The sequence below is a fragment of the Chelonia mydas genome, chromosome 7 (assembly GCF_015237465.2).
Source record: "Chelonia mydas isolate rCheMyd1 chromosome 7, rCheMyd1.pri.v2, whole genome shotgun sequence".
Lineage (NCBI taxonomy): Eukaryota > Metazoa > Chordata > Testudines > Cheloniidae > Chelonia > Chelonia mydas.
The window spans coordinates 79,955,141-79,981,410 of NC_057853.1; the positions used below are offsets into that span (position 1 = coordinate 79,955,141).

The window sequence follows — 26,270 nt, forward strand, 5'->3', positions numbered from 1 at the left end:
GGTCTTATTGCAGCAATTCTACTCACTTCCCCTCCTCCACTTTCATTTGTTACATCCCATTTGTTGTCTCATACTTCCTATTAGAGAATTCATCGGTGTCTCTACAATGTTTAGTAGAATGGGGCCCCAATATTAATTGGGGCATCTTGTTGGGGAGGTAAACAGATGGCTGAGAAGGAATTTTCCCTTTATTGCCAGATTGGTCTAGGCGAGGTGGGTTTTTCACCTTTTCCACAGCAAGCTGGGGATCTACTGGGGTAATAAAGGGGTGTTAGGCCTTAAAGTTGTAACTCGTTATGGAACCTTGTGGTAGATGTCGGGAATGGATATGGATCTGATAAAAAATGGATGGGTAAAGAATTTAAAGGAGGCATGCTTTAAAGGTGAGTGGGAAAGGGGGGGAATGGGGCTCCTACAACTCGCATGGTAGAGAGTCAAATCCCCCCTTCTTTACAGCTCCCTTAACACTCATCTAGAGGGGGCAGTGGCAGGGTCCCAGCAGTGGGATGGCAAAGAGGGAGGGATGGCGATAGCCCCCGAGTATAAGGAAATGATCATGGAATTACCTGCACTGTATAATTGTATCTGCTGGGTAGTCCCAGATATTTTAAGAATAAAGTTACAGCCTAATTAAACCCAAATCCTGTGTCTCCTGTCGTTCCGGCATAGCTGGACAATGAAACTCCTAAGCTTTACATAGCAACACTCTGCTGGGGGATTTCAGCAGTGGAAGAATGGTATTTCCCAAAATCAGAACAGAGGCTCGTCTCAAGTCCCAGTAGGTTCTGCTCTTAAAAGTAAAGATTTAATAAAAGTAGTTATTGATAGTACATTATATGTGATATGGATATTTCACATCAAATGTTGATGAAAATAAAATATAATCTGAAATTCTTTTACCCTCCTTTGATTTTGTATGGTAAAATGCTAAAGCTGCTACCAGCAGAAATGATCCTTAATTCCTTTTTTTCCACTTATCAAAAAAATATTACCTCCATCATATTCCATACTTTAGCCTCTGCTGTACCTAATACTGGAAACCTGAACTCGTCAATCATGTGGGAATCAGTTCCTGAGAAAGCTGCTCTCTCTGTTTTACCACATGCTTCATTCACTACTTAAATTCCATCTACTTTTCCTAAAAAGAGGCAGCATATTCACACAGGCCTTCAAATCAGGTTCTGTCCAAATACCAATTTTATGTGCATTAGAAAAAGCTATCACCTTGGTACTAAGTACCACTTACACTGGCTACTTGTTGGGAAACTCTTCTTTCCAGAAAACTCTCTTTCTAGATCTCCAGTGTACACAGTTATGGTCAGGGTCCATCAAATCATTCACAGAATCATAGGAATGGAAGGGACCTCGAGAGGTCATCTAGTTCAGTCCCCTGGACTCATGGCAGGACTAAGTATTACCTAGACCATTCCTGACAGGTGTTTGTCTAACCTCCTCTTAAAAAATCTCCAATGATGGAGATTCCAGAACCTCCCTAGGCAATTTATTCCAGTGCTTAACCACCCTGACAGTTAAGACGTTTTTTCTAACGTCCAACCTAAACCTCCCTAGCAGCAATTTAAGCCCATTGCTTCTTGTCCTATCCTCAGACTTTAACAACAATTTTTCTTCCTCCTCCTTGTAACAACCTTTTACATACTTGAAAACTGTTATCATGTCCCCTCTCAGTCTTCTCTTTTCCAGACTAAACAAACCCAGTTTTTTCAATCTTCCCTCATAGGTCATGTTTTCTAGACCTTTAATCATTTTTGTTGCTCTTCTTCTATTCAGACTTGATCCTCAACATTACAGCCACAACCAAAGTGCCATGGAGTTTAGCGTGAGAAATAGCTTATGGCAGAGGTTCTCGAACTGTGGTCTGCGAGCTCCATTCAGGTGGTCCATGGATAGTTCCCTCTAAGGTGTGGGCATGGGCAGTGCCTGGAGAGACCCCCCCCTCCTTCCCAGCCCCAGCTCGGGGGCTGCCACAGCGAGGGAGAGAGCGCACATCCATCGAATTAGAAAGGTAAGACTATTGATATTAAAATATGAGTGGTGTGCTTTTATTTGTAGAACAAAAAAAATTCTTATTAAGGTTTTTTTATATAACGCTTTTATCCAAAGTGCTTTACAATAGTTAGCTAACGGTACAAACAACATTTGGAAAGATCATTAAGTGGTCCGCCGAGACCCTCAGCAATTTTCAAGTGGTCCGCGAAAAAAAAATTAGAGAACCACTGGTTAATGGAGTCCTTGAGGAATCATAATTTGCTCATGTTGCTAGGGTGGAATGTTGATGTGGTCACACATCGTATGCTGTAAGGCCAAAGATCTTCTGGAGAGGCACAGTCAACAAACTGACATTTGACTCCTCTCCTACAGTCTCCCCAGGAGAGAATATATGTCTGGCAATTCCTCTCCATCCTCAGACTAAGTAGAAAGGATTTTTAATCTTTTCCCCTGAACTTTTCTCCTGCCAAGGTTATGATATAGGAGCAGAGGGAGAAAGATGTGTTTTAACCTGGAGGAAGTCTGGACTGACACACATACCCCAAGAAATACTTACTTTAGTTGTCTGTTCAGTTCCTCTACATAATTCTTTTGATCCAAAATTGCAGCAATCTGGACATTTCTAAAGAGAGAAGGCAATTAATTTTTAGCAAACAATTTGTCTATGCATTCAAAAACACAGATCTTCTATAAGCATATGAAAATATACATATTAAAAATTCTATGAAAATACATGGAAGTGGCTTAATTTTATTACAAAAAGAAAATCTCTACAATCATATCATGTAGTAATAAGTACCATGTGACAAAAACTGATACTGCATTATTGCAAATAAATGTAAATTTATATTTAAAATTTGTGAGCAAGTGTAAACTTAAAGAAAATAGCCCATTTTAAAATCAACTAATTGGTTGAAGGAAATGGTCCAGTGGATTAGACACAAAACTATTATGCACAAAATTGCAGAAAATTGCTTAGTGCATTTTAGAAATCTAAACAAATACAATAAATATACTAAATATGAAAGATGTTCAACAAATAATTTAACTTCATATGCAAAATCCAAGGTGTTTTGACAGAACATACCTTTCTTTACTCCCAATATCATCTTCATTCTTTAAATACATAGAGAAATCAATCACACCAACCTGGAATGAATAATGTTGGAATAAAAATGTGTCGTTATTCATGCCTTTATACGTATTTAACTACCAAAACCTCGGTTAGTCCAACTTCTCTAAGAGTGATCCAGCCTTGACACACTTTCTTGGAGTATGCAAATATGAATGTTAACATTTTTTGCAGTTGATCTTTATTTTAAGAAATTATTTGAAAAACAAAAAAGTCTTAAATTTTCTGTTTTAACAGATACAATCAGTTTAGGATCATATAAGCTTAGGAGCATAATGAAAACATGCAATAAATCCTTTTTGGTTCTTGGAGAAACAAGCTTATTATATTTGAGTGGGTTTATCCAAGGAGTAGTAGGAAAAAAATTATTTTTATCTCTTTATTGGAACTCTGTTAAATACATGGCATTCCTACTCATTCTAAGTAAACAGATTTTTAACACTTCTTCCACTACACTTTTGTTCTCCCTTTATTCAATTCCACAGTATTTCTTGCCAAACTGCATGACTTTCCATCCTCATTGATTCCCACAACCACAATTCCAACCCGCTTATACACAACCTTTACCTTCCTTTAAGACCCCATCATATCCTGCTCCCAATCAGCACAAGATTCTGCCAAGTTTTTCAAAAAGAAAACATACAAAATCTATGGCTTCCCTTCCACTCTTTCCCCACCTCTTTGCACAACTTTTCCTACTCCAACACTGTCACAAAAGCCTAGCTTTCTGTCGATAACTCTTCAAACCTGTCCCATTGGATACTATCCAATCCTGACTACTGACCTCCCTTACCTTCACTCTCATGCTCTCTGACCGCCTGTTTACAGCACAACGCATGGATGATCTGATCTTGACCATCCTTGCAAAACAAACTTTTGTCCCACTTGCCTAACTACTGCTTCATCTCCCTTATTCCCTTCACCTCAAAAGGCTGGGTTATTCATCTCGTAGTAAAACTAGAGTTCTTCGAGATATGTTGTCCCTATATGTAGCGCACATCAGGTTGAGCATGCGCTCCACACACCCAGGACCACAGACTTCTCCCTTGAAATGTCCATCTGGTCTGTGCATGTGCCCTCACTCTCCTCATGCTCTGCACCGAGGGAATAAAGGGGGCTTCCAGGCCACAGTCATCTTAATTCCTTTTCTACCACCAGTTCCCAGTAAGGACCAGATAGCAGGGAAGGAGGGCAGGTGGTGCACTATACATAGGTATAACACATCTCAAAGAACTCAAGTTACTACAAGGTAACCCATTCTTCTGTCCCTGTGTAGTGCACTTCAGGTGATTCACAAGCAGTGCCTGAAGTCCTGTAATACAACAAACTACAGAACTACCCTGCCCAAAAGAAACATCAGAGGCGGCTGCTTGCATCAGCAGCTAATGTCTAGCAAAAGAGCGTACAGAACTCAAAAGTTGCTTCTCTCCAGATGGGTGTAAGAGGGATGTCGCTCTCAGGGAAGCTACCAGTGTTGCCTCAGCTCTCACTGAATGTGCTCTCACAGTGCCTTCAGGGGGCTTACTGTTCATCTCATAGTAGAGTAGGATGAATCCCAAGATCCATTTTGACAGCCCCTGGGAGGAAATGGTCCCTTTTCCTTTCCTTCATTCCACAAATTATACGAAGAGCCTAGGAGACACTCAAAATGATTTTGTCCTTTGCAGGTAAAAGCCAAGAGTCCTACGCACATCCAGGGAGTGCCATGCCACTTCTCTGTTAGAGAAAGGCTTAGGCTAGAATACCGGTAAATGGAAGCTTTGATTAATGCCTTCTGGATGAACTTTGGATGCAGTGTCGTGGATACCATATTCTTAATTGTACTGAGAGGTCCTGCCATGAGCACCCCTAACTCCAATTCTTCCGGCCAATGTGATAGTGATCAAAAACACTACCTTCATAGAGATACGTATCAGAGAGCAAGATGCTAGAGGCTTCAACAGTGATTTAGTGAGGGTTGATAAAACAAAGTTCATGTCCCAGTTTAGCCACCAAAGGGAAGGTTCTAGTCATACCCTTCAAGAAGTGGGAAAAGACTGGGTGCAGGGGAAAAAAGAATATTTGATGACTGGTGAATTAAATGCATTGATGCCTGCCAAGGTAGCCCAAGGGAACTAATAGACCGCCCCGTGGATTTTAAGGGTAGAAGGTAGTACAACATGTCCAGAATCTGTGCTCATAAAGAGGGAATTCCTCATTGGTCACACCAAAACACAAATCTTTTCCACTTGCTTCATAATGTAGCCAATAGAGATAGCTTAGCCTTTTATTTAGCAGCAATGCAAGGAACCTACAGCTTGCATACTGTAAGACATTGGCTTAAACAGGTTAGCATAAGTGAAGCAGGCCTACGACCCTTAGCATAGACAACATGGCCTAGATTTTGGGGAACAGGTAATAGTTTGCTTACAAGGAGAGTTGGTACATAATGATACCAGGCAACCACAGGAATACTGAACTGATATTAGGCTTGGTTATTTTAGAATAAAATCATTGGCAGATGTTTAACCACAATAGTTGATGTATATGGTAATGAGCTAAAAGGCATTATTATGCTAACCTACAGGATAAAGGCATCCCAATATTATTAGGTGAGGAAGTTAGATATGGATATGGGAGGCTGGGTATCCAAATGAATATTCATGATAGACCCCAGACCCCATAATAGGCAACACTACCATGTAACGGGGGCTAGCTTTCCATCATTTACCCTTCACTCTTCATTGTTATTATCACCGACCTTTGGGCATTAGGGGTCTGGACCATCGGACTCATTTGGCATGCCAGGGACAGAGCTGGTTCTTTGTCTCTAACCACCAGATCCCCAAGGAAGGGTAAGTATATGAGCATATGCAAGGAATGATACCAAAGATATCTCTAATGCTATAATACTGCTATTTGTTTATGTGGTTTGGAGCTTTCTTGTCTTTACTGATTGTGTTAATAAAAGTGGCTAACGCTTTGCTTTGCCTTCAGTGTGTCTTTGCCATATACTCTGGGGTTCCTCACAAGATATTGAACTTCTTAGTTTTAATTCTGTTGTTTCTGATTCTGGGATAGAACCCTTTTACCCCCAGTTCATTAAATTATTATCAATTGGCAACCAATGCAATTATTAATCTTTAAAGAATCAGGCACAATAGCAATTCCCGGTAGAGTCCTTTCTACTTCTGCTCAGGATGGTCTGGACATAAGCTGAGTAGGCATTTTCTATTTCTGACATCCATCCAAATACCATGCCCTCAGAGAAGCGTGACTGGGTTGGGGAGGTTAGTCCTTTCCTTGTATTATTCATAGATTCTAAGGTCAGAAGGGACCATTGTGATCATCCAATCTGACCTTCTGTCTAGCACAGGCCATAGAACTTCCGAAAATAATTCCTACAGCATCTCTTTTAGAAATCTTGATTTAAAAATTGTCAGTGCTGGAGAATCCACCACAACCCTTGGGAAAACTGTTCCACTGGTTAATTACTCTCACTGCTAAAAATGTATGCCTTATTTCCCGCCTGAATTCACCTAGCTTCGACTTCCAGCCATTGGACTGTGTTATACCTTGCTCTGCTAGACTGAAGTGCTCCTTATTAACTATTTGTTCCGCACATATATATTTACAGACTATAAGTAAGTCACAACCTTCTCTTTGTTAAGCTAAACAGACGGCGCTCCGTGGGTCTGTCACTATAAGGCATGTTTTTCTAATCCTTTAATCATTCTTGTGACTGTTCTCTGAACCCTCTCCCATGTATTAACATCCTTCTTGAATTGTGGGCACCACAACTGGACACAATATTCCAGCAATGGTTGCACCAGTTCCAAATTCAGAGGTAAAATAACGACATCTCTACTCCTACTTGAGATTCCCCTATTTATGCATCCCAGGATCACATTAGCTCTTTCAGCCACAGCATCATACTGGGAGCTTGTGTTCAGCTGATTATTCACCACCACCCTCAAACCTTTTTCAGGGTCACTGCTTCCCAGGATATAGTCCCCCATCCTATAAGTATAGCCTACATTCTCTGTTCTCAGATGTATACATTTACATGTAGCCATATTAAAACACATGGCTTACTCAAGCCCAGTTTACCAAGCGATCTAGACCGCTCTGAATCAGTGACTTGTCCTCTTCAATACTTAACACTCCCAATTTTTGGGTCATCTGAAAACTTCATCAGTGGTGATTTTATGTTTTCTTCCAGGCACTGATAAAGATGTTAAATAGCGTAGGGCCAAAAACCAAACCCTGTGGAACCCCACTGGAAACAGACCCACTCAATGACAATTCTCTATTTACAATTACATTTTGAGACCTATCAGTTAGCCTGTTTTAATCCATTCAATGTATGCCATGTTAATTTTATATCATTCTAATTTTTTAATCAAAATGATGCTGTTCTAGATTTGATTTTGACAAATAGGGAGGAACTGATTGAGAATCTGAAAGTGGAAGGCAGCTTGGGTTAAAGTGATTGTAGCAGGGCCCCCTTTGCTCTGCTTCTGCTGCATTCACAAATCACTCAGACCCTAGGACTTAGCAATCACCGGTGCAGTTTATTTACAGCATGCACTCCCACCACCTTCTCACCACATACAGCTTGGGTTTTCAGCCTTAAGGACTTCTCAGCTTCTGTACCCAGGAGGGAAGAGCTACCGCTCTTCTTCCACTCTTTGGCTTCCCCCTTACTTGCTTCTTCTGGGCCTATATGTAGTCCCAGACTAATTAGACTGGCAACTCTTTACCATTCACTAATCAGGTGCAGGTTTCCCTAGCCAGCTCCAATTTACCTCCCTAAATGAAACTCAAAGAAGAGTCCTACAAAAAGCGGAAATTAGGTCAATTTACAAAGGATGAATATAAACAAATAACAAAAGTATGTAGGGACAAAATTAGAAAGGCCAAGGCACAAACGAGAGTAAACTAACTACAGACATAAAGGGCCACAAGAAAACATTCTACAAATACATCAGAAGCAAGAGGAAGACCAAGGACAGGCTTGGCCCATTACTCAAATGATAAGGGGGGAGGGGAAGAGTACCAGAAAATGTGGAAATGGCAGAAGTGTTAAATGGACTTTTTTGTTGCAGTTTTCACCAAAAAGGTTAGTGGCGACTGGACATCTAACATAGTGAATGCCAGTGAAAATGAGGTAGGATCAGAGGCCAAAATAAGGAAAGAACAAATTAAAAATTACTTGGACAAGTTAGATGTCTTCAAATCACCAGGGCCTGATGAAATACAAATTAGAATACTCAAGGAGCTGACTGAGGAGATATCTGAACCATTAGCAATTATCTCTGAAAAGTCATGAAAGACAGGAGAGATTCCAGAGGACTGGAAAAGGGCAAATATCGTGTCCATGTATAAAAAGGGGAATAAAGACAACCTGGCGAATTACAGACCAGTCAGCTTAACTTCTGTACCTGGAAGATAATGGAGCACATAATTAAGCAATCAATTTGCAGACTCCTAGAAGTAACAATCAGCATGGATTTGTCAAGAACAAATTGTGTCAAACCAACCTAATAGCTGTCTCTGGTAACAAGACTTTAGGATGGGGAGAAGCGGTAGATGTGGTAGAATAGATCTTGACTTCAGTAAGTCTTTTGATGCTGTTTTGCATGACCTTCTCATAAATAAACTAGGAAAAATACAACCTAGATGGAGCTACTATAAGGTGGGTGCATAACTGTCTGGAACAGCATTCCCAGAGAGTAGTTATCAGTGGTTCACAGTCCAGCTGGAGGGGCATATCAAGTGGGGTCCCACAGGGATAAGTTCTGGGTCCAGTTCTGTTCAATATCTTCATCAATGATTTAGATAATGGCTAATACATCCCAGAATGTTTGCTTCTTTTTTGCCACAGTATTACACTGTTGAGTCATATTTAGCTTGTTTTGATCCACTATAATCTCCAGATCCCTTTCTACAGTACTCCTTCCTAGGTAGTCATTTCCCATGTTGTATGCATACAACTGATTATTTTTTCCTAAGTGGAGTATTTTGCATTTATCCTTATTGAATTTCATCCTATTTACTTCAGACCATTTCTCCAGTTTGTCCAGATCATTTTTAATTTTAATCCCATCCTCCAAAGCACTTGCAAACTCTCCCAGCTTGGTATCGTCAGCAAACTTTATAAGCATACTCTCTCTGCCATTATCTAAATCGTTAATTTACAGATGCGTAAACACGCAGCAAGTGAAGCGTGGCTCAAGAGTCTTTCAGCAAGTGGAGAGACTCACCAGTTTTCACACTGAACAGTTTTTACCACTCAAACAGATGGTCTTCTGCCATACTTTCAACCTCCTACTGGACTCCCGAGGAGGAAAGCCACAACAAGTGAGTGTCTCATTAATACCACAGCAGTCACCATGGACCTTGACACCACATCTGCCACATCTAAGGCTGTAGGGCCAATCTCATCATCAGCTTTCCCTCACCAATCAGAGCCTCCAATTGATTTCGAATGTCCTTAACGGCAAAGCCAACTAGTTTGCCATAGATGGTAAAATCATACTTGGCCATCAACGCTCAGCAGTTTGAGACTTGAAAGACCAAGGAATACACTTTTCTCCCAATGAGATCAAGTCTCTTCACTTCTTTCTCATGTGGCCCTACCAAATTTACAGCCATGAAAAATGCATCGCGGACCGTGAAATCTGGTTTCCCCCATGAAATCTGGTCTTTTGTGTGCTTTTATCCTATATTATACCAATTTTTCGGGGGAGACCACAGTTTCTCAAATTGGAGTCCTGACCCAAAAGGGAGTTGCAGGGGGTGAGGAGTCACAAGGTTATTGGCGGGGGGGGGGGGGGTCTCCACAGTATTGCCACCCTTACTTTTGCGCTGCCTTCAGAACTGCATGGCTGGAGAGTGGTGGTTGATGGCCAGGCGCCCAGCTCTGAAGGCAGCGCCCCGCCAGCAACAGCATAGACATAAGGGTGGCAATACCATCCCATATGCCACCCTTACTTTCTTCATTGCTGCCTTCAGAGCAGGGCAGCCGGAGAGTGGTGGCCTCTGACTGAGGGCCCAGCTCTGCAGGCAGCAGCACAGAAGTAAGGGTGGCAATGCCATACCATACCATGCCATCCTTATTGCTGCGCTGCTCCTGGTGGCAGCTCTGCCTTCAGAGCTGGGCTCCTGGCCAGCAGCCACCACTCTCTGGCCACCCACCTCCGAAAGCAGCGCAGAAGTAAGGGTAGCAATACCACAACGTACACACACACACACACACACACACACACACACCCCAACTCCTTTTTGGGTCAGGATCCCTCGAATTACAACGCCATGAAATTTCAAAATGAAATAGCTTAATTAATGAAACTTACTATTTTTAAAATCCTATGACTGTGAAACTGACCAAAATGGACCATGAATTTGGAAGGGCCCTACGTATTGGTTACAACTTACAGATACTGCACCTGGAAGGGATGTGGGTTTCTCCCTGGCAGTACAGAGAGGTGTCATGGTAATCTGTAACCAGGAAGGGCTTGTGGCATTTGATGCAGCTTTTAAATCTGGGGATTCTTGTCATACTCTCCTGAAACCATAGGAAGACCAAGGCTGGAGGAAGGGAGGGAGGGAGGGAACGTCTGTGTCAGTTACAGAGATCGCTTCCAACCCAGGGGAGAGATCGCAAACTATGGAAATATTTTTTTGTATAGTTAGGGAACCTAACCCCTAAAAACTAACTAATTATAAGAAACTTTTTAAAACTATTTGGAGAGAACCTGAAGAAACCAGCACAAATACCATACCTCCATTTTAAAGCACAAACAGTAAGAAGAAACTAAAATGATAGTGGTCCGACTGCCCTATTTATCTCCTTGGTGCGAAGCACAAGGAATGCGAGGGCATATGCGCAGATCAATGGACATTGCTAGGGAAGAAACGTCTCTGGTCTGGGTGCAAGGAGCACATGCACAATCTGAAGTGCACCACAAATAGGGACAATCCGAAGAAAAAGAAATAATTGAACAGGCAATTTACAATTGTTCCCTTGAGTTCCTCTCCCTTGACTCCATCCTTAATTCCCTCCACCAAGATTTCTTCCCTCCTCTCTTCACCAAGGTCTCTAGCAACCCCTTCATGGCCATATCTCAGGGCCCCAGTCCACCTTCATCCTCTGATCTCTCTGCTACTTTTGAAACTGAGAATAAATGATTTCTTGAAATCTTGCCCTCCTCTGGCGTTCACAACACTGTTCTCTCTTAGGGTATGTCTACACTATGAAATTAGGTTGAATTTATAGAAGTCGATTTTTTAGAAAGCGATTTTATACAGTCAATTGTGTGTGTCCCCACTAAGCGCATTAAGTCAGCAGAGTGCGTCCACAGTACCGAGGCTAGCGTCAACTTTAGGAGCGTTGCAATGTGGGTAGCTATCCCACAGTTCCCGCAGTCTCCACCGCCCATTGGAATTCTGGGTTAAGCTCCCAATGCCTGGTGGGGCAAAAACATTGTCACGGGTGGTTTTGGGTACATGTCATCAGTCGCCCCTCCCTCCATGAAAGCAATGGCAGAGAATTGTTTCGCGCATTTTTTCTATGCTGGCGCCATACTGCTTTCAGCAGACAGTGCAGTAAGACTGCTAACCGTCGTCACTGAATGACCACTTCCGCTGCCACTCTGCTCTCCTGATACTATGAATCAACCTCACAGGTCCTCTATATGACCGTCATCATCCACCACTTCCGGTGCCACTCTGCTCTCCTGATGGTCTCGCAGGGCCGCTTCTGCTGCAACTCAGCTCGGCTGCTATTGTCTCGTCATAACACGGCAAGTGTGCAGCCCGCTCAGCTGTTGGGTCCTGGCAGCAGACGGTGCAGTAGGTCTGCAAAACTGGTCATCCAACCACCGCTTCCCCTGCAACTCTGCTCTCCTGCAGATGCCATACCATGGCAAGCATGGAGCCCGCTCAGATCACCGCGGCAGTTATGAGCATTGTAAACACCTCGCACATTATCATGCAGTATATGCAGAACCAGAACCTGCAAAAGCAGGCGAGGAGGCGATGGCAGTGTGGTGACGACAGTGATGAGGACATGGACACAGACTTCTCTCAAAGCATGGGCTTCGACAATTTGGTCATCCTGGTGCCAATGGGGCAGGCTCCATATGCCATGGAATGCCGATTTTGGGCTCGGGGAAACAAGCACAGACTGGTGGGACCGCATAGTGTAGCAGGTCTGGGATGGAACTTTGTGACTTGCTTTCCCCTGCGCAAGAATACCAAGATGAGAGCAGCCCTCACAGTTCACAAACGAGTGACAATAGCCCTCTGGAAGCTTGCAATGCCAGACAGCTACCAGTCAGTCGGGAATCAATTTGGAGTGGGCAAATCTACTGTGATCCAAGTAGCCAACACAAGCTCTGAGCTGCTGCTATCAAGGGTAGTGACTTTGGGAAATGTGCAGGTCATAGTGGATGGCTTTGCTACAATGGGATTCCCTAACTGTGGTGGGGCTATAGACGGAACGCATATCCCTATCTTGGCACCGGAGCACCAAGGCAGCCAGTACATAAACCGCAAGGGGTAATTTTCAGTGGTGCTGCAAGCACTGGTAGATCACAAGGAACTTTTCATCAACATCAATATGGGATGGCTGGGAAAGGTATATGATGCTCACATCTTAAGGAACTCTGGCCTGTATGAACAGCTGCAGCAAGGGACTTACTTTCCAGACCAGAAAATAACCGTTGGGGATGTTGAAATGCCTATAGTTATCTGTGGGGACCCAGCCTACCCCTTAATGGCATGGCTCACGAAGCCATACACAGGCAGCCTGAACAGTAGTCAGGAGCTGTTCAACTGTAGGCTGAGCAAGTGCAGAATGGTGGCAGAATGTACATTTGGACATTTAAAAGCACGCTGGCGCAGTTTACTGACTCGGTTAGACCTCAGTGAAACCATTATTCCCATTGTTATTACTGCTTGCTGTGTGCTCTACAATATCTGTGAGAGTAAGGGGGAGACATTTATGGCAGGGTGGGAAGTTGAGGCAAATCACCTGGCTGCTGATTACGCGCAGCCAGACACCAGGGCAGTTAGAAGAGCACAGCAGGGCACGCTGCGCATCAGAGAAGCTTTGAAAACCAGTTTCATGGCTGACCAGGCTACGGTGTGACACTTCTGTTTGTTTCTCCTTGATGAAAACCTGCCCCCTTGGTTCACTCTACTTCCCTGTAAGCCAACCAACCTCCCCTCCCACCTTCGATCACCGCTTGCAGAGGCAATAAAGTCATTGTTTCAAATTCATGCATTCTTTATTAATTCGTCACACTAATAGAGGGATAACTGCCAAGGTAGCCCGGGAGGGGTGAGGGAGGAGGAAAGCACTTGGTGGGGTGGGGGAGGAGGAGAAGAGGGAAGGACAAGGCCACACTGCACTTCAGAACTTATTGAATGCCAGCCTTCTGTTGCTTGGGCAGTCCTCTGGGTGGAGTGGTTGGGTGTCCGCAGCCCCCGCGTTCTTGGGCGTCTGGGTGAGGCGGCTATGGAACTTGAGGAGGAGGGCAGCTGGTTACACAGGGGCTGCAGTGGCGGTCTGTGCCTTTCCTGCACCTCAACCATACACCGGAGCATATCAGTTTGATCCTCCAGTAGCCTCAGCATTGCATCCTGCCTCCTTTCATCATGCTGCCGCCACCTTTCCTCTTGATCCCGGCACCTCTCCTGTTGCTCCTGCCACCTGTCCTCACGTTCATTTTCTGCTTTCCTGGACTCTGCCATTGTCTGCCTCCACGCATTCTGCTGGGCTCTTTCAGTTTGGGTGGACTGCATGAGCTCAAAGAACATTTCATCGCGAGTGCGTTTTTTTCGCCTTCTTATCTGCGCTAGCCTCTGGGAAGGAGATGCTAGTCGCAGCATTGAAACATTTGCAGCTGCAGGAGGAAAAAAGGGAGATTAAAATTGAAAAAGACACACTGGCCATTTAAAAGGAGGAGCTGATGTTTTCAGGTTAACGTGCAGCACAAACCCAACTAACCCCCCCGCCCATCCAATTCTCTGGGACGATCGCTTCACCCCTCCCCGCACTGCGTGGCTAACAGCAGGGATGATTTCTTTTCAGCCACAGGCAAACAGCCCAGCAGGAACGGCCACCTCTGAATGTCCCCTTAATTAAATTCCCCTATTTCAACCAGGTGACCATGAATGATATCACTCTCTTGAGGATAACACAGAGAGATAAAGAACGGATGTTGCTTGAATGCCAGCAAACACTGGGACCACACACTGCCATTGCTTTCTTATGCAATGATTCCAGACTACGTGCTACTGGTCTGCCGTGGTAATGTGTCCTATCACGGAGGACACAATAAGGCTGCCCACCCCAGAAACCTTTTGCAAAGGCTTTGGGAGTACCTCCAGGACAGCTTCATTGAGATGTCCCTGGAGGATTTCCGCTCCATCCCCAGACACATTAACAGACTTTTCCAGTAGCTGTACTGGCCACGAATGCATCCCAAGTCTTCAGGGCAAATTAATCATTAAACACGCTTGCTTTTAAACCATGTATTATATCTACAAAGGTACACTCACCAGAGGTGCCTTCTCTGCCTTCAAGGTCCGGGAGCCCGGGTTGAGAGGGTACTGTCTCCAGGATGATAAACAGTTCCTGGCTGTCGAGGAGAACGGTTTCTCCGCTTGCCTAGAGTGCGCTATTTTCAGCCTCCCTCTCCTCATCATCTTCCTCGTCCCCAAAATCCTCATCCCTGTTACGTGAGACACCCTTGCAGGAGTCCACGTACAGGTGTGGGGTAGTTGTAGGGGCACCCCCTAGAATTGCATGCAGCTCATCATAGAAGCAGCATGTCTGGGGCTCTGACCCACATCAGGCGTTTGCCTCTTGGGTTTTTTGGTAGGCTTGCCTGAGCTCCTTAAGTGTCACGCGGCACTGCTGCGGGTCCCTGTGATAGCCTCTGTCCTTCATGCCCTTGGAGATTTTTTCAAATGTTTTGGCATTTCATCTTTTGGAACGGAGTTCTGATAGCACGGATTTGTCTCCCCAGCGATCAGATCCAGTATCTCCCATTCGGTCCATGCTGGAGCTCTTTTGCGATTCTGGGACTCCATGGTCACCTGTGCTGATGAGATCTGCACGGTCACCTGTGCTGATCAGCTTGCCATGCTGGCCAAACAAGAAATGAAATTCAAAAGTTCACGGGGCTTTTCCTGTCTACCTGGCCAGTGCATCTGAGTTGAGAGTGCTGTCCAGAGCGGTCATAATGGAGCACTGTGGGATAGTTCCCAGAGGCCAATACCATCGAATTGCGTCCACACTAAGCCAAATTCAACCCAGTGATGTCGATTTCAGCGCTAATCCCCTCGTCGGGGAGGATTACAGAAATCGATTTTAAGAGCCCATTAAGTTGACAAAAATGGCTTCATTGTGTGGATGGGTGCAGGGTTAAATTGATCTAACACTGCTAAATTCGACCTAAACTCGTAGTGTAGATCAGGACTCAGTTCTCCTCATGCTCCTTTAATTGCTCCTTCAATGTTTCTTTTGACATGTCCCCCCTCTTCCTGTCTACTCACACTTTCCACGGACTCTGTCCTCTGTTGCAGCCCACCACATGCACTTCTCTCTCACATAGTTTCAGTCTTTACCCTCTTGACTGACATATCTATCTTTTCATTCTGGATTTGTCTCCCATGATCCAGACTCTTGTCTCAGACTGGCTCCCAGATGTCTTGCTGTCAGCTTAAACTTCACTTGGTCAAAACTGAATTCTCTATCTTCCACCATCTCGACACACTTCTATTTTTCATTACTGCTGATATCACTACCATCCTCCCTACCCCTCTTCTTTTCCCCATATCCAGGTTGTGCCCAAATCCAGGTTTTGTCCATACAGCTAAAACTCTTGTTCATGCCCTCATTTTTCATAACTTCACTACTCCAACTACTTGCTTAATGTGGCCTGACATCCATACCACCCTATTCCAATCTATACCAAAAACAAATGCTGAGATCATCTTCCCTTGCCTATTATTCTGACCATATTAAGTCCTCTTCCCACTAGCTATTTCTTTTCCAACACATCAGTAGAGAACTGTGCAGATGCAAAACTTGTATCTGCATCCAATCTGTGATCTGCAAAAATGGTCTGCAGATATAAAGCAGATATCCACAGATTTGCAGGGCTCTACACACCAAGTTCAAGCTTCTTGTATTAATTTTCCGAGGCCCTTCATAACTGTCACTCTCTGCTTATCCTATCTTGCCTCTGACAGCATCACCTCCAGCCTTCTTCACCATCAATGATGCCCTATTTGTCAGCTTCTCCTACATCAACCTTTACACACAGAATGCCTCTCAAACTCATTTGTACGGCCACTATCTTCTCCTTCAAATCACTCTTCAAGACTCATTTCTACCGTCTCCTATAAAAATTAGCAAACTAACCAAGACTGGGTAGAGAAGTATTTGGGGATACCCGATTTTATGTAATTTTTTAAAATGTAGAAAATAGACATGCATTTCTTTATTGGCAGTTGTATGTTGCTTGTAATCTTAGATTATAATTTTTCAAGGCACAGACTATGTCTTCCAATAAGTGCCTAGCACACTGCAGGCAGTACAATAATACAAGTAAACAACAGCAACAACTGTAGACAACTTACCCCTGATTCAATAGTGAACTGATATTAAGTAAGAGGCAGTTCTACTTAACTATGGCATTTTGGAATTCAGGAATTACCACTAAAAGTGTTTAAGTTCAAATAATTTTGTAAAGAAAATTCATTGTCATGGATGAACAGATTGGAACATATTTATAAGCAGCTATGCATCTGCCTCTATAAAAGCATTGACCATTTTCTTGAAAAGTTCCTTTCAAAAGAAGTTTATAATTCACTTACTTGTGAATCCAAGTCTTCTCCCTTTACACACAGGTTAGCATCTATCACATTTAACCCAACCAAGAGCCCAACAATAACTGCTCCTTCTTCTTCCATCATCAGTGCATGATATTCATAAAATTCACTGTAAAGTAATAAAACATCTTGTATCAGAATAATAATTTATTTCCTGCAACATTTTAACATATTGAGATTTAGTCAGTCACTGGTAAATGGGGTGTGTGTATCTGAGTTGTTCCTGTAATTTTAGCCTTACTCTGATGTTCTTAAAGATTAATCAGATCTGTACATACTCTAACTTCATCACTGATCTTTAACTAAGAGGAAAGCAGGGACACTAGAAAATGCAGGAAAAGTGGTAATTATGGGAAATCGCGCCACATGTTTTGTAAAAATATTAAAGAAAATCTTGCCATATTTGTGAAATGTTCTGGAGATACTTCAGATATAGCATATTTGATTTTTTTTTTAAGAGAATTGGGCTTGAAATCAAAGGAGTAAGAAATCAGGCAAGAGATTGGCTGGAGGAGGAAAAAGGCAGGAAGAATTTCCTAAAGCTGTAGTAGTCTTTAAAGAAATGTATGCTCTGCTAACAAAGTTACATGCCCAACCGACACAGTGTCAAAAATCTTACCTCCTCTTCCCACCTCTCTGAATTTATTTTTGTTAAAAACAAAGTTTTGTGATGTCTGAAACAGAAACACTGTTAACCATTTAGTTTTAAATATTTTTGGATGTTTACTACATTTTCAAATATATTAATTTCAATTACAACACAGAATACAAAGTGCACAGTGCTTACTTTATATTTATTTTTATTACAAATATTTGAACTGTAAAAAAAAACATTGTATTTTTCAGTTCACCTCATACTGAAAATTGTATTGTACAAACATAGAATTATGTACAAAAAACCCTACATTCAAACATAAAACAATATAAAACTTTAGAGCCTACAAGTCCACTCAGTCCTACTTCTTGGTCAGCCAATCACTCAGACAAACAAGGTTGGTTACAATTTGCAGGAGATAATGCTGCCTGCTTCTTATTTACAATGTCACCTGAAAGTGAGAACAGGCGTTCGCATGACACTGTTGTAGCTGGCATTGCAAGATATTTACGTGCCAGATGCGCTGAAGATTCATATGTCCCTTTATGCTTCAACCACCATTCCAGAGGACATGCTGATGATGGGTTTTGCTTGATAAGGAGTGCGGACTGATGCATGTTCATTCTCATCATCTGAGTCAGATGCCACCCGCAGAAAGTTGATTTTCTTTTCTGGTGGTTTGGGTTCTGTAGATTCTGCATCAGAGTGTTGTTCTTTTAAGACTTCTGAAAGTATGCTCCACACCTCGTGCCTCTCAGATTTTGGAAGGCACTTCAGATTCTTAAACCTTGGGTCGAGTGCTGTAGCTATTTTTAGAAATCTCACATAAGTAACTTTTTTGCGTTTGGTTAAATCATCTGTGCAAGTGTTCTTAAAACAAACACGTGCTGGGTCATGAAACCGCTATAACATGAAATATATGGCAGAATGCGGGTAAAACAGAGCAGGAGACATACAATTCTCCCCCCAAGGAAAACAGTCACAAATTTAATTGGCGCATTATTTTTTTTAACAAGCATCATCAGCATGCAAGCATGTCCTCTGGAATGGTGGCCAAAGCATGGAAGGGACATACGAACGTTTAGCATATCTGGCATGTAAATACCTTGCCACGCTAGCTACAAAAGTGCCATGCAAACGCCTGTTCTCACTTTCAGGAGACATTGTAAATAAGCAGGCAGCAGTATTTCCTGTCAATGTAAACAAACTTGTTTGTCTTAGCAATTGGCAGAATAAGAAGTAAGACTGAGTGGACTTGTAGGCTCTAAAGTTTTACACTGTTTTGTTTTTGAGTGCAGTTATGTAAACAAAAAAAAATCTGCATTTGTAAGTTACACTTGCACGATAAAGAGATTGCACTACAGTACTTCTATGAGATGAACTGAAAAACACTTTATTTCTTTTATCACTTTTATAGCGCATATATTTGTAATCAAAAATAATATTATAAAGTGAGCACTGTGCACTTTGTATTCTGTATCGTAATTTAAATCAATATTGAAAATGTAGAAAAAAAATGCCAAAATATTTAATAAATGTCAATTGGTATTCTATTGTTATAAGTGCGATTAATTGCAATTAATTTTTTTGAGCTAATCATGTGAGTTAACTGGAATTAACTGACAGCCCTAAGGATAACTAATTTTTTCCCATGGGGGGGAAGAGGAAAGAAGAGACCCTTATAGGCTGAATCGTGCCTGGAGCTTATAATGGAAGTTCATATATATTTCAACTGCAGTATCACAAACAAGAAGTTATAATGTAATTAAATTTTATGATATGGTAAAGTGCCAAATATAACACTAGACTTGATTTCCTAAACAAATTTTGTTAAAAACTTAAAAAGATAAAATTTCAACAAAATCACTAACCTAAGGAGATCTCTTTGAATGATTAAACAGCGTAGATAATCAGCCATTTTTTTTTGCATTAATGCCAATCGTAACCAAGCCCGGGCACGGCCCAATGGTGTTCTGAAAAGAAGAAAAATTAGTCAGGATACAGCTGCACATCAATTAGTCTTATTGCCTTCATGAATCAGTTTGTTAATACACAAATTCAGATTTTAAGTTATTATTTGAATAACACTCAATCGGTCAATTAAAAGACACAATTATCTATTTTTCTAAAGCAAAAAAACAAACGCACACACACACACACTCTCATTGGTTAGTATAACATGCTGATTTGCAACCAATTATAAGCTTTATATTACTTTTGGTACTTTTAAGCTAAGAAGGAGAATATACTATATTTACATATATATATTACCATACATTTACTCATTCTTAATATTTACATTCTTATGTTAGAAAATGCTGAAGTACATTTCTTATTTACGAGATGATAATCTTTTACTCAGGATGTGTGTCAAGTTGCATTTGGATGAAAACTGGAATTCAATTAAAAATGTACAAAACAAGCATTTTACATTTTTTATTAGTTAAATAAAACTACCTTCAATGTTCCAGAATACACAAGAAAAAAAAAGTCTACCTAAACATGTTTCATTTAAAACTAACGGATTTATTAAATAAAGGGATCAATAACTCAAGCCATGTCATTACAGATTTTTCATAGGATTAGTGGTATTAGTGGCATGGGTGGGAAGGTATATGTGAGGTGATACATCCAGGGTAGCAGCAGGGTGTTGCCCTTCAAGCTGTGACCCAGAGCTGCCCTAGAGCAGTACAGAAATAGTTTCTTGTTCTCCTGAGAGCCAAAGAGATCCCAAGACAGTGTTCCTCATTGGGTGAACATCTCATTCAGAACAGAATCATGGAACTCCCATTCATGATCTGTGGGAAAATGTCTGATGAGACTGGCTGCTGGGGAGTTCTGTGCACCTGGTGGGTATATTGTGAAGAGGGTTATATGGTTTCTGATACACCAATTCCAAAAACAACTGCACGAGTGGACCAATGGACACTGCCGACTTAAAAAAAAAAAAAAATCTACGGATTCAGGCACATATACCCACGTGCAGAATACACAAAAGAACTATCACTTGAAGAAGCAGCATATCTTGCCTCAAGAAAAGCCTGCTTTTCACCTTTTCTGATGACCAGTCCCTCGACACAAACTTTAAGAATGTAATTTACAGTGTATATACATAAGTCCTTACACACTATCGATGCACACGTCACAATATTGATAACAAATGTGACACTGGCTTTGAGTCCTCACATGACACACTTTGGTGAACTGGAACATATAGGTCAGATCCACAAGATCCCTATAACCTCTCTACATCCCCTTGCCAGCTGGCATTAAGAGGTTCTTGGGTCACTCCACGTCCTTTAAGTTTTCACAATTACTAGATCTCATCTTCTCCCAACTTGTTTATCTCCCCATGGACTGGAAGACAAAAAACAAGCTTTCCTGCTTTTTCAACTCCCAGTCCGTTTCTCAATTTTGAATGAGCTTGTCCAAATGAAAAAAAAAAAAAAAAAAAGTCTGCACCTGCTAACTAAAACTAAAACCACAAGTAATTAAGGCAAAAGCTTTTCTACATAACAAGCTGAAAGTACTTACATTTAGAAATATGTAAATACCAGCATTCACTCCATTGTAAAGACTGAAAATAATACAGATACTTAATGAAGTACACAACTTTGTGATATATTCAAAAAGCTTAAGTTAACCTCAAAAGTTAAATATGTTTTCCTCCTGATCCTGTATATACTTAAAAATGTACCAATCCTTTTTAACTCATTACAACCTGAGGAGGGCACATTGACGTAGCTTTTTATAATTTACTTTAGTAGACTACAGTAATTTTAGGCCTTAACATAGGTTGTCATAATAAATTTAATTTTCAACATTTTTTCCAAAATAAAAATGTATTTAATTTAAATAAAAAATCCAATTTAAAACAAAAAAATTATATTATTGATTTTAATCCATCTTGTAACTAGAAATCATACAATCATAGAATATCAGGATTGGAAGGGACCTCAGGAGGTCATCTAGTCCAACCCCCTGCTCAAAGCAGGACCAATCCCCATTTTTTGCCCCAGATCCCTAAATGGCCCCCTCAAGGACTGAACTCAAAACCCTGGGTTTAGCAGGCCAATGCTCAAACCACTGAGCTATCCCTCCCCCCATAATGTTTTCATGAATTTATTTTTGAAAATATTTGAAGTAAAATAGTTTTTGTTTGGATGCCAACATTTTCCAGCAGTGTTTGCAACCCAAACAGTGCAGTACTATGCTACCGCATGAGAATCAGAGAGTGAAAACAACCACTCTATTTTAATTGTCCAAGCAAAGCACTGTGTAGAAAGTAAAAACAACATAAAGGGTAAAATATCATTTTTTTTTATTGGTTAAGGTACTAATACCAACACAGGGAAGAAAAATAAATGATTCTTAATCTGACAGTGTCCTTTTAAAAATGTTTACAATAAAAGTTCAAAAAAATTATTTTATTTAGAAAAAGTTTGGAGAATATCTTATAAACAGGCCCATCAAGAGAAATTTGGAGCCCAGGTACATCAAGTTTGCTGGGGACCCACCCCCTTCCATTTCACCCAGTTACAGAAGTTTGGGGGGTCCCAAAGTTTAGGGCCTCAGTACAATTGTCAACCTTTGTCCCCGATATTTTCAGCCCTGCTTTCAAATACTTACAAAGTCGGGAGGGTTTGAGAGAGAAGCATGTGGACGTCCACTACCAAACTGTGCAGGAATCCTATAAAGTTTGCACAGCTCTATCTTTAGACCTTATCTTTTTTCAAGGTAGTTTTACTAACATAAAGGTGTGTCCCAAACACTGAACAAAATGCAAAGAGGATGAATATATAACTGACTGGGAAACTCTGTTAGAAGCTATATATTTCCTAGCATATTAAGCAAACTAAATTTTATCACTGAGAATCACTGCAATGGTCTAATGACTCTGCTGTTTGCCACAATATGAGGATTAGAGTTACATCCTCCAGCTGATGCCATGGGAACATCATGTACTTGAAATAAGGCTAGCGGTAAACAAGTAAACTTGAGGATTCCAAAAGACACCAGCACACCAAAAAGAATAAAACATTTACAAGACTGCCTCAATCACCTTATTTTTCCCCCAATAATTAGATACCAGCAACACTGGCTGATAACAAAGACATTATATTTGATGCTGGAAATAGAGAAGATTTCATTTAATGTCTGATCAAGCTAAGAATGGGAAGGCAGGCGGATTACTCTTCGCTAGTTAACCGGTAAGACAGTCTTTGTTATATTATTTTTATGCAACATTTGGAAAATTAGAACTGAGACATAAGGGTATTACCTTTGTGGGGAGCATGGGCTGTTATAGCAGATAAAGAAGGGACAAGACAGAACTGGGGAGGGGAGCAAATCAAATCAGTATCTTAGATGTCTGTATACTAATGTGAGAAGTATGGGAAATAAACAGGGGAAAACTTTAAATGCTAATAAATAAACACAACTATGACATAGTTGGCATCACAGAGACGTGGTAGGATAATATGCATGATTGGAATATTGGTATAGAAGGGTATTGCTCAGGAAGGACAGGCAGGAAAAAGGGGAGGAGGTGTTAACTTATATATTAAAAATGTATACACTTGGACTGAAGTTGAGATGGAAATAGGAGACAGACCTGTTGAAAGTCTCTGGGTAAGGATAAAAGGGGTAAAAAACAAGGGTGGTGTCCTGGTAGGGGTCTACTGCAGACCACCTAACCAGGAAGAAGAGGTGGATGAGACTTTTTTTAAACAACTTTAACAAAACTTTAACAAAATCATCCAAAGCACAGGACTTGGTGGTGATGGGGGACTTCAACTACTCAGATGTCTCTGGGGAAAATAACACAGCAGCGCACAGATCATCCAATAAGTTCTTGGAATGTATTAGAGACAATTTTTTATTTGAGAAGGTAGAGAAAGCTACTAGGGGAGTGACTGTTCTACATTTGATTTTGACAAATAGGTAGGAACTGGTTGGGAATTTGAAAGTGAAAGGCAGCTTGGGTGAAAGTGATCATGAAACGATAGAGTTCATGATTCTAAGGAATGGTGGGAGGGAGAACAGCAAAATAAAGACAGTGGATTCCAGGAAGGCAGACTTTAACAAACTCAAGGAGTTGGCAGGTAAGATCCCATGGGAAGCAAGTCTAAGGGAAAAAACAATTGGCAGTTTTTCAAAGAGACATTATTAAGGGCACAAGAGCAAACTATCCCACTGCGAAGGAAAGATAAGAAGTATGGCAAGAGAACACCAGGAGATCTTCAATTTCCCAAAAAAAAAAAAAAAAGAGTCCTACAAAAAGTGGAAACTAGGTCAAATTACAAAAAGAACGAATATAAACAAATAACACAAGTATGTAGGGACAAAATTAGAAAGGCCAAGGCACAAAACGAGATCAAACTAACTAGAGACATTAGGGTAACAAGAACACATTCTACAAATACATTAGAAGCAAGAGGAAGACCAAGGACAGGATAGATCCATTACTCAATTGGGGGAGGGGGGGAGGAATAATAATAGAAATGTGGAAATGGCAGAGGAGCTTAATGACTTCTTTGATTCAATTTTCACGTTTAACATAGTGAACGCCAGTGAAAATGAGATAGGATCAGAAGAGGCTAAAATAAGGAAAGAACAAGTTAAAAATTACTTAGACAAATTGGATGTCTTCAAGTCACCACGGCCTGATGAAATACATCCTAGACTACTCAAGGAGCTGACTGAGGAGATATCTGAGCAATCAGCGATTATCTCTGAAAAGTCATGGAAGACAGGAGAGATTCCAAAAGACTAGAAAAGGGCAAATATAGTGCCAATCTATAAAAAGGAAAATAAGGACAACCCAGGGAATTACAGACCAGTCAATTTTACTTTTCTATCCAGAAAGATAATGGAGCAAATAATCAATCAATTTGCAAACATTTAGAAGATAATAAGGTGATAAGGAACAGTCAGCATGGATTTGTCAAGAACAAATCGTGTCAAACCAACCTGATAGCTTTCTTTGACAGGGTAACAAGTTTTGTGGATGGGAGGGAAGTATTAGATGTGGTATATCTTGACTTTAGTAAAGCTTTTGATACTGTCTCACATGACCTTCTCATAAACAAACTAGAGAAATGCAACCTAGATGGAGCTACTATAAGGTGGGTGTAAAACTGGTTGGAAAACCATTTCCAGAGGGTAGTTATCAGTGGGTCACAGACATGCTGGAAGGACATAATGAGTGGGATCCAGCAGGGATCAGTTCTTGGGCTGGTTCTGTTCAATATCTTCATCAACGATTTAGATAATAGCATAGAGAGTACACAGATAAAGTTTGTGACCGATACCAAGCTGGGATGGGTTGCAAGTGCTTTGGAGGACAGGATTAAAATTCAAAATTATCTGGACAAACTGGAGAAATGGTCTGAAATAAATAGGATGAAACTCAAGAAGGACAAATGCAAAGTACTCCATTTAGGAAGGAACAATCAGTTGCACACATACAAAATGAGAAATGACTGCCTAGGAAGGAATACTACAGAAAGGGATCTGGCCGTCATAGTGGACCAGAAGCGAAATATGAGTCAACAGTATAATGCTGTTACAAAAAAAGCAAACATCATTCTGGGATGTATTAGCAGGAGTGTTGTAAGCAAGACACAGGAAGTAATTCTTCCACTCTACTCTGCACTGATTAGGCCTCAACTGGAATATTGTGTCCAGTTCTGGACGCCAGATTTGAGGAAGAATGTGGACAAATTGGAGTGTCCAGAGAAGAGCAACAAAAATTATTAAAGGTCTAGAAAACATGACCTATGAGGAAAGGTTGAAAAAAATTGGGTTTGTTTAGTCTAGAAAAGAGAAGACTGAGAGGGGACATGATAACAGTTTTCAAGGAAGAGGGAGAAAAGTTGTTTTTCTTAACCTCTGAGGATAGGACAAGAAACAATGCGCTTAAATTGCAGCAAGGAAGGTTTAGGTTGGACATTAGGAAAAACCCAACTGTCAAGGTGGTTAAGCACTGGAATAAATTGCCTAGGGAGGTTGTGGAATCTCCATTACTGGAGATTTTTAAGAGCAGGTTAGACAAACACCTGTCTGGAATGATAATACTTAGTCCTACCATGAGTGCAGGAGACTGGACTAGATGACCTCTCAAGGTCCCTTCCAGTGCTTTTCTTCTATGATTCTACCAGTACAATAAAAGGCATTTCATTTTTAAAGTATTTAGCTTCTTCAGTGTGAGAAAGGTTCTTCTTCTAAATTCTCTCAACACAGTATCTTAAAATCCAAGTACTACTTTTGCCACAATATGTTTTGCTCTTTAAGGGTCTGAGCTCTTCCACTGACTCTAATGGGCACTGGATCAGGCCCCAAACCTTTATTGCAGCAAATGTTATGTTTTTACCAACACTACTCACTTGAGGCCAGGTAAATCTCTGACGCTAGCTGCTATCTCCTCAGCTTCTGGGTACAACTTCTCCACAAGTTCCAGCGGGCCCCAGATTGTTTTATTGTAACTTAGAAAAGATTTTCTTACTAAGAAAAGGAAAACATAATTTCGTTGACAAATTAAGTTACTTAGCTTACTCTCTCACATACAGTTTACAACAGTATACCTGGGTTAGAAATTGTATACATACATTCTTTTAAAATACTGTACTGTGAATATAGGTATTT

The 26,270-nt window shown here is 41.2% G+C and overlaps 1 protein-coding gene across 17 annotated transcripts in view; it reads right to left on the reverse strand.

Annotated features, from left to right (window-relative positions):
• Positions 1-26,270, reverse strand: part of RUFY2 (RUN and FYVE domain containing 2) — a 61,787-nt gene that overhangs the window by 31,428 nt on the left and 4,089 nt on the right. For 16 of the 17 annotated variants that reach the window (XR_005226051.2, XM_043551242.1, XM_037903508.2 and 13 more), the window contains exons 3-7: positions 26,012-26,129; positions 19,496-19,597; positions 17,015-17,138; positions 3,095-3,156; positions 2,564-2,629 (exon numbers count right to left, since the gene is read on the reverse strand). Coding sequence is in view for 16 of the 17 variants with exons in the window: in XM_043551242.1 (XP_043407177.1) it covers positions 2,564-2,629; positions 3,095-3,156; positions 17,015-17,138; positions 19,496-19,597; positions 26,012-26,129 (472 nt within the window). In the remaining variant the exon portion in view is untranslated. Of the gene's footprint in view, positions 1-2,563; positions 2,630-3,094; positions 3,157-17,014; positions 17,139-19,495; positions 19,598-21,158; positions 21,184-26,011; positions 26,130-26,270 lie in introns of those variants that run through there. The other variant, XM_037903512.2, reaches the window with a different exon arrangement.